Genomic DNA, 13422 nt, shown 5'->3' on the forward strand with positions numbered 1-13422 from the left:
CCTCAGAAAATACAGGCGCTGGTGTGCCTTCTTGACCAGGCAGGAGGTGTTGGTGCTCCAGGTGAGGTCGCTGGAGATGTGCACGCCCAGATACCTGAAGCTGGAAACCACTTCCACCGCGTCCCCTCCGATGTGAATGGGGGGAGGGGGGCATCTGTCCTTCCTGAAATCCATGATCATATCCTTGGTCTTCTTCCCGTTGATGCAGAGGTTGTTGTCTCTGCACCAGCTCTCCAGATGTTCCACCTCCTGCCTGTAGTCGGACTCATCGTTGTTAGAGATGCGTCCAACCACAGCTGTGTCATCCGCAAACTTCACGATCAGACAGCTGGGGTGAATCGCTGTGCAGTCGTGCGTGAGCAGGGTGAACAGGAGGGGGCTCAGCACACAGCCCTGGGGGGAGCCTGTGCTGAGGGTGATCGGGGAGGAGGAGACGTTGCGGATTTTTACAGACTGTGGTCTGTCTGTCAGGAAGTCCAAGACCCAGTTGCACAGAGTGGGGTTCAGTCCTAGTGTGTGTAGTTTCTGGGTGAGGGTATGCGGGATGATGGTGTTAAAGGCTGATGTGAAGTCCACGAAGAGCAGTCGAACGTACGCGTTCTTGTTCTCTAGGTGGGTGAGGGTTGTGTGGACCACAGAGGAGATGGCGTCCTCTGTGGATCGGTTTGACCTGTATGCATATTGGTGCCGGTCCTTGGTGATATCGATGGATTCTGTGATGCGTGTCATGACCAGTTTTTCGAAACATTTCATGACTATCGTGTCAGGGCAACCGGCCGATAGTCATTCAGACCTGTCACTGTGCATGATTTGGGTATTGGAATGATGGTGGCGGTGGCATGACATCCTACACATAATTTCAATAATCCCTGCCTGTGATTATTGACCAATGAATTATAGTAACAGTATTCTTTCCTTTACTTTTATTCTTTGCATTAGTAAACAAATACATTTATCTCATTCGAGTCTACCTTGTTCTTCTTTAAGTAAAACACAAACCTATGTTTCTGCAGCTTCCTGCAGCCTCAAATCCAAGTTTTCCTCTTCTGTAAGGACCGTACCTTTCCTCTCGTAAAATCAGAATTTTATATCCTCTTTTGTCTCTAGGTTCAGTCTGGGTTTCTTTACATTTATATTTATTTCCTTTATGTCAACACAGACTTGGATGCATAAACAAAAATTATGGGTGTAAAAATATAGTAAGAAAAAAAATCTAGTTTAACACGTTTCATTGATACAAATTAAAATCACAACACAGTGAAGCAAATAAAGTCCAAAAAAAAGAACTGGGGGATTCAATTTAGTCTCATCTGAAAGGAAAGAAAACAAAAAACGAAATCATTTTGGCTTTTAGGAGGTGCTAGCTAGAACATGTCAATTATTCATCATGGGACAAAACGTTAAGGTGGTGAGAGAGCATAAACAGCTAGGTGTTAAACAGTGACATGCTGAGAGGTTTACGCCTGGTGAAGTACTGACATCATCGGTAATGTATAACTGTTCAGAAAGTACAGTTGCCTTTGCACCAACATTGAAAAAAAATATTTAAAAAAATAAATAACAATTTGGAAAGAATATATTTTTTTATTTGTGAGGTTACATAAAATTGCATGTTAATAAACTGAAGGCAAAAACAACTACCATATTTTCCGGGCTATAAAGCGCACCTGTGTACAAGCCGCAACCACCCAATTTCTAATTTCTTGCATACATAAATCGCACCAGTGTACAAGCCGCATGTTGATACCAACACAATCAGCTTGACACTGACGGTCTCACTGTGGGAGGAACCAGCATTGGGTCGGCTTGTGTATTTGAACACACCCACATCTGCAAAACAGCATGCAGGCGACATCTGTTCAAAGGTTCCTCAGTTGTGTTTTTTTTCCTTATTGACAATTGAGGTATCATACATAAAATAACAGTAGTAAATAACAGTAACCATATAATCAACATTACATCCCTCAGTTATGATGAGGAAATTTACACCCGCGATTCCCCACTTCCCATGATTCTTAGGGGCTTAAGGCGGAGCTAACCGCCAGGTCGCCACACTGTTGTGCGTGTTTAGACTGAAGTGTCTAAGACCTGAAGTGAGGTCCATGCTGTTTGGCTGCTTACAGGGGTGTCAAAAACATATTGACTTGCTGCTCGAAGTTGAATCATGCATTCAGCCTCCGCTCCAATATTGAAGGAGCACACAAGGCGGCCGCTAAATAAATCCATAAATTAGCCGCAACTCTAAATAAGCCGCAGGGCTGTCAGCGTTTGAAAAAAGTAGCGGCTTGTAGTCCGGAAAATACGGTACCAAGGTAAAATGTCAAATAATTTAGTTAAAAATTATTACTGAAAACTTTTATTACATCTTTTAGAAAAAACAGCTCAAACTTCCGGCTTTTTCTGCCACAATTATCACAAAAAATGCATGTGATATTGTGGAGGGACTGTACATCAATACAAACTATAGAGTTTCTGCTTTTTTCAATTTTTGGATGCTGGTGTGCCGTGGGAATTTTGTCAAGGATGAAGTGTGCCTTGGCTCAATAAAGGTTGAAAAACACTGGCATATATCCATTCAATTTAGCATTTCCAGAGGGGAGGCGGGGCGATGATGTCAGTGCTATCTCCGTGTGTCTGGCTGCTAAGAGACAGACACTAGTAGTGCGGCCAGGCTTTGTGTGTGTGGGAATTACATCAGCCTTTATTTTGTCTGGACACCACTGGAAACACATATTCATATGACAATTTAGAGTTTCTCAGATATGCATAGCAGCACTTCTGACTTTGGTGATCCGGCTGCCGGTCCAAAGACAAAGCTAGTCCCGGAGAGAAGTTTCGACGAACCACGGTGCGTCCGAAAGCGGAAACGCTGCTACGTAGTCCTGAGAATCTGTGTACAATCATCAGGAGTGCACAACCATCACAAACCCCTGTCCTCTGCCACCAACACAAAGCTACAAGCCTGGCCGCACTGCTCCTAGTCGTCATCGCCCCGCCTCCCCTCTGGAAATGCTAAATCGAATTGATATATGCATCAGTTTTTGCAGGGTGGATGTGAAAATGAAAATGCAATCCCCTCTTTGCATTTTCTTTATAATATGACACAGAATAAGCAGTTTTTAAGTAGAAAATGAAAAAGCAAGGATTGATTTTTAATTTTAATTTTGAGTCATTTGATGCAGTTACATTTAGAAAATTAAGAAGCATTTCTGTTAAATGGTCAAATTACACATTTCTAAATGAAGTTTGCTACACATTTACCAGATAACTTTTTGAAAAAGGAAATGTCAAATACCATTTTCATTATCATTTTTATTAAGTGACAGAATAAGCAGTGTTAAAGAAGAAAATGAAAAAGCATTTTGGCAGATTGCTTTTTCATTTTAATTTTGAGTCAAAAAATGCGGCTTCATTTTGAAAATGAAAAAGCATTTCTGGTTTTGCTTGGTATGCTTCCATACAAGAGAGGCACAGGACACTCTTGTATATTTGAACAGGAAACTAGTAAATTTGCTACTTTTTTATTAAAGAAACGTTAAAAACCCAAATAGAAAAAAGATTAGACATCATCAACATTATCATAGATTAGACATGTTCAAATTAATATTTATGGACCGCAGCAGCAGTCACTGAATGCAAGGACCATGTTGTTTCTGCAACAAAGGTCAAACACTCAAAAAGGTTCAAAACTTTAAAAAAAAAGCCTCAAAACGCCCAAAAAATCACGTCAAAAGTCGTCCAAAGCACCAAACGACATGACCAGTGTGTACAACACAAAATACACACACACACAACATCACAGCAAAAACGTCCAAATTGTGATCGCAAAAATGTCCAAAAAAACACAAAACGCCTCAAAAAGCCCTCAAAGGAAGGGTATAAGACTAAAATGACATGATCAGCATAAAGTAATAGAAAAGTTCCATTGAAATACATGGGGCATCCTAACCGCAAAAATTTCTATTTTGTTTCCGCTTTGTTTCATTATGGCCCGCAGCAGCAGTCACTGACTGCAAGGACCATTTTGTTTTCACAAAAAAAAAAAGATTTCAAAACACAGTTACAAAACCAAAACACGTGTCCCAAGAAAGTTTTGAAATCATTATGGGACGGCCACATGGCCTACGGCTTGGCAGCCATTTTGTGACGAACTCTGAGAATTGCAGATTTTTGTGTTTTTCTACGATATGGGAAAACGACACTTTTGTTTAAGTGATGTACACACACTTGCTACCAGCTCCAGTCTACAAACACCAGAGAAGTGTCGTTGACCTTTGACCTTGGGAAAAGGCCGCCATCTTGCATTTTGACAAAAAAGCAACTTTAGCACCAGATACAAACGAAAACTCGTCCTAGACATTTTTAGCGATCGTCTCTTAACATCTCAGGTATCTATAGCAAGGTACTGTGGACAAAATGGTATTAGAAGTTGTAGATTTTAACCGGGGTTTCCGTGGCGAATTTGCAACCGTTGCGATCTTCACTAGCTTGCACATTTTTATCGGAATGTCGTGAAAATTAAATATGCGGTTCCCTGGCCTGCGCTGAACAAAACGATGAAACAAACAACAAGATGGATAAAGGAATGTGGGCATGGTAAGCAAAAAAACCGTTGCAAAAAAATGTGCTGACTCTGCAAAAACGAAAAAATTTGGAAATTTTTCTTTTGAGGATTGACTAACAAAACCAATATATCCTTGTCGGCGATATCCAAAGGAAGTTTTAAAATCATTACGGGATGGCGACAAGACCTACGGTTTGGCGGCCATTTTTCTACAACATCGGATACCGAAAATAAATTTTCGAGCAATTTTCCCGAAATTTGAGAAACGTGCCGCTAGCCCAGGCCTACTACTACCTCTGGAATTTCGTCGACCTTTGACCTCGGGAGAAGGCCGCCATCTAGAACTTTGAAAAAAAGCACCTTTAGCACCAGATACAGTCTGTTTGTTATCCCTAGGCGATCAAAATTGTAAAGTGGTTGGTATGGAGATAAAATCAACAGAAAAGCCGCCATTCTGGAAAAAAAGTGGATTTTTTATCAATGGATAAAAATACCAATGGAGCAATGTGTTTTTCTGGCTGAGTTGATGATGCTGATCGCAATGCAAGCACTTTTAGTGATGCTGATCGCAATGCAAGCACTTTTAGCCGTATTAGCATAGTTAGCATAATTAGCATTTTAAGCAATGTGTTTTTCTGAGAGAATTGATAATGGTGATCGTAATGCACTTTTAGCCATATTAGCATAACTAGCATATTTAGCATAATTAGCATCTTAAGCAATGTGTTTTTCTGACTGAGTTGATGATGCTAATCGATATGCTAGCACTTTAAGCCACTTTAGCACAACTAGCATGTTTAGTATACAGTGAGGTCAATAAGTATTTGATCACCCTGTGATTTTGCAAGTTCTCCCACTTAGAGAACATGGAGGGGTCTAAATTTTTCATCATAGGTGCATTTCCACAGTGAGAGACAGAATCTGGAGATGCTTTTGACTAAAAATTCTGAGGATATGACTTATTACAACTTTTAATTTCCCTTGGGGGAAAAAATGTTTTCATTAAATAAAATGCATAATCTTGTATAATACCTTCCTAACTGGTGAGGACTTGGTTGCCTTAGTTACATAGTTCCCCCTGGACCTAGATTGACCTAATTTTGATTCTATACACCAGTAGGTCTTATGGATGAAGCTTTGAACCCCTAATGTTGGGAAATCCATACTCACAGTGACAGACCCCAGGGTGTGCAGCAAGCTGGAGGTGTAGCAGAGGGTCTGAGATTCTCCCTTCATGACACCAACCAGATGTCTCCAGACGTAGCGCAGCATTTCCTGTCAGCACACATTAAACTTCAGGTTAACTGTATGCAGAGCTTGTAACGGGGTCATGACTGAAAGGGGGAACATCACATAAATGTTCAATTAATAAAAGAACAACAGCTTTACTGTGATATAGACAGAAATATACTGAATCTGTTAAAAAGGGGTTACAGAAAGCTTTAAAGAGGACAACTTCCTGATCAAAAGAGGAGAAACGATACATTTGCTGCATCTAGAGATGGAGGAGGAAAAAGGTTAGCTCACATTGTAAAACATCCGTGCAGATGCAAGTAAATCTTGAATATTTAATAGTAAATCTATGAGTAATGTATGATTTAACATGGGACAAAGTGAAAAAACAAATGCCCCTCTCTTGCTTTCAAAATCGGACAAGCTATAGAAAGTTTTTAAACAATGCAATAGCAAGAAAAAATTAAATAAAGATCAAGGCAAAACTAAAACAGGCAATAACAGGAAGGTCAGACACATAAGCAAATATCTGTTTTATCACCATAGAATTTAGGACTAAAGGTACAAGTGAGCAACTTTCTGATACAAGTCATAAATCTTTGCTTGCTTGTCTGTTTGTTCATTAGGTCTCTCTGGTATTCTTCTTAAGTGGCTTTACTCCTATCTCACAGAACAAAGATTTTATGTAAGGATAAATACATGCTCCTCAATATGGCAGGGGTCGGCAACCCATGGCTCCGGAGCCACATGTGGCTCTATCATCCATCTGTTGTGGCTCCCTGTGACTTTGGAAAATAATGAGTATTATATAATAATTAAATTTTATTTTAGTTTTTTCATTTTTCATGGCATTTCAAAGGCGCTGCTGGCTCTGCACAAAGCGCGAGCCACGTAAAAAACAGCTTCGTAATGAGCTCGTATTTATCGGGCGAGACCTGCAGAGCTGATAGCAGGAGGAGACACGCGGGGCAGCTTCAATAAACACTCCGATCTTCTGCCGGGAACTTGACGTACCGCGGGGCAGAGACTGATGACAGACTGAGAGTTCGCGCCAGCGTTGCCAGATAGAGTCACAGGTTTCCAGCCCAAAAGTCATCTGAAAACCGCCAGACCCAGGCACAAACCGCCCAACACAGCTTTTGTTGATGTTTTTTTTTTCGTACTGGACTGATAAAATAAAAGATTTTTCTAAATAAAAGATAGTTCCGACTAATAATAAAATGTGTACAATATTGAATATTTCTTCAGCGGGCCGCCTTCTTCCATTCATTTTCTTAACCCGCTCTATCTCCGCTATAACCTGCATCCGCCTCTTTCATCCTTGTGCGGCGCTGGAGCGCCCCGACTATCGTATTTTGCGCTCTCTGTGTAGGACACACTGAGGAGCGCGGGGGAAACAACTCTCAGCTGCAGAGGATGCGAACAGGTGAACAGGTAGAGAGGAAAAGCAGGTAAAGAGGCGGAGGAGGGGCTTTGGCTTCAAACTATGTCAGAGACATGCAAACACGGGCGTCAGATTGAGGTGCAGCTTTCCCTACGGGAGTTGAAGCAGAGACTTTCCCTGGGATGATTTTATGAACTCAAACATGGAAACATGATTACCAAGTAGGACTCTTCAAAATAATAAACCTGATCTCTTCACATTCTCAGTGTCTACCATGCATTGATAAACACATCGCTCCATGCAGCGATCAGACCAGAACTAGTAGCTCCTCCCACACGCGGCCGTGGTATCATCAAGAACATATTGTGCATTTGCAGCGACGTATGCTTCAAACGATGTCCGATTGGCCAATCTACATGTCAATCAAGTCCCGTGCTTCTCAGTGAGGATTTTGATGGGCTGGTGGATTTTAAAGAAGTACTTTTTTTTTTTTTAAATCTTTTCTGGCCCGCGATCTACACTCATGTCATTGAAGATCGACCGGTCGATCGCGATCGACGTAATGAGCACTTTTGAATAATATATACATGCATAATATATATAATGATGTCAAAACGGGTTGTGGCTCCGGGTGCTTTCTTTTTTATTAGGGGCGGTCCCAAATGGCTCTTTGAGTAAAAAAGGTTGCCGACGCCTGGCCTATGGAAACAATTGTGGGGTCCCACAAGGATCAATATTAGGCCCACTACTTTTTTTTTAATGACTTTGTTTATTGAACATTTTTCAAATTAACAGACATTGAGTGTATAATGAGATATCACAGCAAAGGACAGTATTTTGTGAAAAAACACTCGAATGTCAGCCCCTCCGACCTACCTACCCACCCCCTTCAACAACCCAGGACAGACAAAAAATAAATAAAAAAAATAAAGAGAATAAGTAAATCACTTAGTCATTTAGAAATAGGAAAATATATAAACATAAAAAATAATCAAATAAGTGAGGTAACCAGGGAAACAGCCTTAACCGTTCGTTACGCCAGCGCTCATTCAGCCTCCGGATTGTGAGGAAATGTCAGGGTGTCCTTGTATTGTAAAAAATGGCCCCAGGTCTCATGAAATGCCCTGAGTGAGCCTTGAAGTGAGTGCCTTAGCTTCTTTAATTTGAGATTAAATTCACCTCACTGACCCAGCGGACATTTGAAGGGGGACAGGGAAGCTTCCAGTTCAGCAGGATCACCCTGCGTGCTAATAGGGTGGTGAATGCTATTGCCCGATGATTTAAATATGAGCCCTCACGGACCTTGATGTCCTCTGGTGCAAGCCTTTTACGTATTCCAAAAGACAAAACAGAAATTTAGGACTAGGCTTCATTTAGTTTCTATGGACCTTACATGTGGAACACCCTCTCAGAGAGCCTCAGGCCGCAAAGACTGTTCATGTTTTTAAAGGGAGGCTCAAGTCCTACCTTTTAACCTGGCTTTTAGCTAAAATGTAGTAACTTATCTGATATTTCAATAATTTCGTTGCATCTCCTTTTACTTCTTTGAATATATTTTTTATTCAATCAGTGATTTATATCTGATGGTTTATATATTAATTTGTTTATGGATGTATGTACTTATTTATTTAATCATTTATCTATTTATTTGGTTATTAATCTTAGACAATTTCCTTAAAAACAGAATCAGATTGTGGTCTGACAAATCTGTAAGGATATTATGTTATCCTATCACATTTTTTTCTAAAAACAAGATCTTTGCCTGTTTGTGTTGTATTAGTTATTCAGGTAATACTAATAATAAATAAAGTCGCAAGCGGCGTTGTATGGCCCGCAGTCGCTACCCGCCCTCCAGGTCCACCTCTACGCACCACCGCTGCACCATCGCCGCACTATCGCCTCCCACCTCTACGCAGCACTGCTACCCTCATTGCCCACCTTCGATCAAGGCTAGTCAAAGATGCATATGCTACATACAGTAAGGTCAACAAGTATTTGATCACCCTGTGATTTAGCAAGTTCTCCCACTTAGAAAACCTGGAGGGGTCTAAAATCTTTATCATAGGTGCATTTCCACAGTGAGAGACAGAATCTGAAGAAACATTCAGAAATCACGTAGTAAAATTTTTGAAAACAATTTATTTGTATATTACTGTGACAAATAAGTATTTGATCACTTGATTATCAGATAGATTTCTGACCAGCAAAGACCTGCTGTTCTGCTTTTAAATAGTCCAACTCCACTCTGCTCATGATTCTAAATTAGTGGCACCTGTTTGAGGTTGTTAGCTTGCATAAAGGCACCTGTGGACCCCACAATCAGTCAGAAGTCTAACTACCAACATGGGCAAAACCAAAGAGCTGTCAAAAGACACAAGACACTAAATTGTAGACCTTCACAAAGCTGGAAGTGGCTACGGGGGAATTCCCAAGCAGCTTGGTGAGAAAAGAACAACTGTTGGAGCAATTGTCAGAAAATGGAAGAGGCTAATGATGACTGTCAATGTCCCTCGGACTGGGGCCCCTCGCAAGATCTCACCTCGTGGGGTATCGATGACGCTAAGGAAGGTAAAGAATCAGCCCAGGACCACACGGGAGGAGCTGGTCAATGACCTGAAGAGAGCTGGGACCACCGTTTCCAAGGCTACTATAAGTAATACATTAAAATGTCATGGTTTAAAATCATGTATGGCACGGAAGGTTCCCCTGCTGAAGTCAGCCCATGTCCAGGCCCGTCTGAAGTTTGCCAATGACCATCTTGATGATCCAGAGGAGTAATCGGAGAAAGTCTTGTGGTCAGATGAGACCAAAATAGAAGTTTTTGGACTTAACTCCATTCGGCGTGTTTGGAGGAAGAAGAAGGAGGAGCATCATCCCAAGAACACCATACCTACAGTGAAGCACAGGGGTGGAAGCATCATGCTCTGGGGGTGTTTTTCTGCACAGGGGACAGGACGACTGCACTGTATTAAGGAGAAGATGAATGGGGCTCTGTATTGTGAGATATTGGGCAAAAACCTCCTTACCTCAGTCAGTTTGCGTTGAAGATGGGTCGTGGCTGGGTCTTTCAGCATGACAATGACCCGAAGCACACAGCCAAGAAAACCGAGGAGTGGCTCCGTAAGAAGCATATCAAGGTTCTGGAGTGGCCTAGCCAGGCTCCAGATCTAAATCCAATAGAGAATCTTTGGAGGGAGCTGAAACTCTGTGTTGCTCAGCGAAAGCACCGAACCCTGACAGATCTAGAGACGATCTGTATGGAGGAGTGGGCCAAAATGCCTGCTGTACGTGTAGAAACCTAGTGAAGAACTACAGGAACCGTTTGACCTCTGTAATTGTTAACAAAGGCTTCTGTTCCAAATATTAAAGTTGTTAACTCAAGTGATCAAATACTTCTTTGTCACAGTAATATACAAATAAATTGTTTTAAAAAAAATCGCACAACGTGATATCTGAATGTTTCTCGAGATTCTGTCTCTCACTGTGGAAATGCACCTATGATGAAAAATTTAGACCCCTCCATGTTTTCTAAGTGGGAGAACTTGCTAAATCACAGGGTGATCAAATACTTATTGACCTCACTGTATACTAAACATGCTAGTTGTGCTAAAGTGGCTTAAAGTGCTAGCATATCGATTAGCATCATCAACTCAGTCAGAAAAACACATTGCTTAAGATGCTAATTATGCTAAACATGCTAGTTATGCTAATATGGCTAAAAGTGCATTACGATCACCATTATCAATTCTCTCAGAAAAACAAATTGCTTAAAATGCTAACTATGTTAGCTATGCTATTGTGGCTAAAAGTGCTAGCTTAGCGATTAGCATCATCAACTGACTCAGAAAAACACATTGCTCCATCGGTAGAAGCTACATGTCATAAGTTGATGGAAAATCCACTTTTTTAAAAATGGCAGCTTTTCTGTTGATTTCATCTATATAACAACTATATTGTGTTTTTGTCGCCTCGTGATGACGAACAGATCAACGTTAGTTTTAGATGAATCGGAAAAAGTAAAGTTTTTGATCTCATTAGCAACAGAGGAATATTGCTAACCACGCCCACATTCCTTATATGTCCATATCCAGTGTTTTTCAATATTTTCAGTTCCAGCCATGGATAAATGCATTCGATTTATACAATATTCTGTTGAAATACAAGAGTTATACCAGTGCGCCACATTTGCAAAGTTGCTTGCCACTGATGTCCAAGAAGTTACTGGACGATCGCTAAAAATATGTAAAATTTGCTACTGGAGCAAATTTTTGTCCTAAAGGGCTTTTTTGGAAAATTCAAGATGGCGGCCTTCTCCCAAGGTCAAAGTTCAACAAAACTCCAGAGGTCATTGTGGACTTACGATAGCAACAAGTGTGTGCCATTTCGTGGAAATCGCTCAAACAAAGGTGTCGTTTTCCCATATTATGGAAAAACACAAAAATCGCCAATTCTCAGAGTTCGCCACAAAATGGCCGCCAAGCCATAGGCCGTGTGGCCATCCCATAATGATTTCAGAACTTTCTTGGGATATCCCCAACACGTGTGTTTTGGTTTCGCAACCGTATTTTGAGATAAATTTTTTTTGGCCCCATACGGGTATTTCGGCCCAGTAATTTTTTTTACGGGATCGCTTGCCATGATGCCATCATCTTCGGGGGGGGGAGTTCACTTTGTGGAAAATTCATTTTCAATTTATCCCAGGTGTGTGCTGTAGAAAATGTATGTTTTAATATCTTATTCTTTATTATGTTACAGCTTTATCCTTAGTGTGAAGTGAACTTATTTTGAACTATCCAGATTTATGGTCGTGTGCCATTCCTTTTTGCTTTATGGTTGCAGCATCCTGTGAAGACATAGGATGTTCTTTGTGCAAACTTAGGTGTTTTTCTTAGGTGCCATAAATATGCCATGGGCGATATCCGTACCATCTGGGTTGAAGATTCTTCCCCTGGGAAAGTGTGAAGATTCGTGTTCTCATGTGGAGGTTGAAGCTGACCTTTGCTCTGGATACCGGTAAAAGGAACCTTGAGTTGTCCAGGAATGATTTACTCTGACCAGATGGGGACCCTCTTGATCATCGGACTGTGTGCGCCGGTGAAATGGGCCCCCGAGAGGCGGAGCGGATCCGAAGCTGGCAATCGTCAGCTATTGGCCAGAGGAAGCAGGCGGGCTATCAGCTGACGAATCAGAGCGACCAGGGGTGGAGGACCAGCGACCATGCTCTCTCCGGAAGGCGGGGATTCAAACACATCTTAAAAAGACTGTTTTCAAACTATTCCATTGTTCTTGGGTAAATCTACGAATAATTCGCATGTAACTTGTGCGTCAGTAGATCTTTACTTGAGAATCCAGATGTCTGCATTAATGTTTTAATCTGTGCTTTAGAACTATTGTCAGGGAAATAAACTCAGTGTATTTTTGAACCGGTTGAATCCTTGTTTGTTTTACCACTCTCGACTATCGAACACGCATGGATGGAAAGAACTGAAAAACGGACGATCTCTTTCCTTCAATTTTGGTGACCTCGAGACGTGAAGTCGGGGGTGGATAAGAACGCAGAGCAGACCGGTTGGACCACAACATAGTGGCTTATTACAAGAATACTGAGACTTTCGGCCGAAAGCGGGTGACGCACTCCCCCATGTGCTTGACTTCCCTCGAGGCCTCATAGAGTACGGTAAGCAGAAGCCTTTTATGAATTTCTGCGTATTGAATAACTCAAATCAAGGGGAAGTGGGGTGTGTGGGCAGCATAGCGCACCCGAATAAATAAGTTTTGGGTTCACCCTCCCTAGAACAGCGGATTGACCGGTGGCAAATTATACACTTTTTGGGCGGCAGTAAAATTTTGAAAAATTGGACATTTATAAATTATGCAGGTTTTTCGTCTGTTCGGCCTGTACACACATTGAACGTTGGCAAATTGGGAGCTTGTGATATTTGGAGAGCAGTAAATTGACTAAGGTTTGCGTCTGTACAACCTGTTAAAAAATCCCTTACAAAAAACAGAGTTATTATAGGAACTAATTTTGCGCGTCTAGGATTTTCGGAAACACCAAGGAGGCTTCGGCCTCTACAAATTATTTTTTATAAACGGAGAGAAACCAAAGAAGGATTCAAAATAATCATGAATGGTGAATTTGATAGAGGAATTAAGGAAAATGATGCATTTTATCCAGACAACTTCAATGACAAAGACAAAAACAAACGACTTGACTATGACGACAAAGACTTAACTGCTG

The 13422-nt window shown here is 41.2% G+C and overlaps 1 protein-coding gene across 3 annotated transcripts in view; it reads right to left on the reverse strand.

Moving 5' to 3' along the window:
• Nucleotides 1-13422, reverse strand: part of tmem94 (transmembrane protein 94) — a 170986-nt gene that overhangs the window by 79118 nt on the left and 78446 nt on the right. For all 3 annotated transcript variants that reach the window (XM_078937017.1, XM_078937016.1, XM_078937018.1), the window contains one exon: nucleotides 5735-5839. In XM_078937017.1, coding sequence (XP_078793143.1) covers nucleotides 5735-5839 — 105 coding nt within the window. The remainder of the gene's footprint in view (nucleotides 1-5734; nucleotides 5840-13422) is intronic.

Source organism: Oryzias latipes, chromosome 19 (genome assembly GCF_053564925.1).
Source record: "Oryzias latipes strain Hd-rR chromosome 19, Olatipes_Hd-rR_3.1".
In the NCBI taxonomy this organism is placed as follows: Eukaryota; Metazoa; Chordata; class Actinopteri; order Beloniformes; family Adrianichthyidae; genus Oryzias; species Oryzias latipes.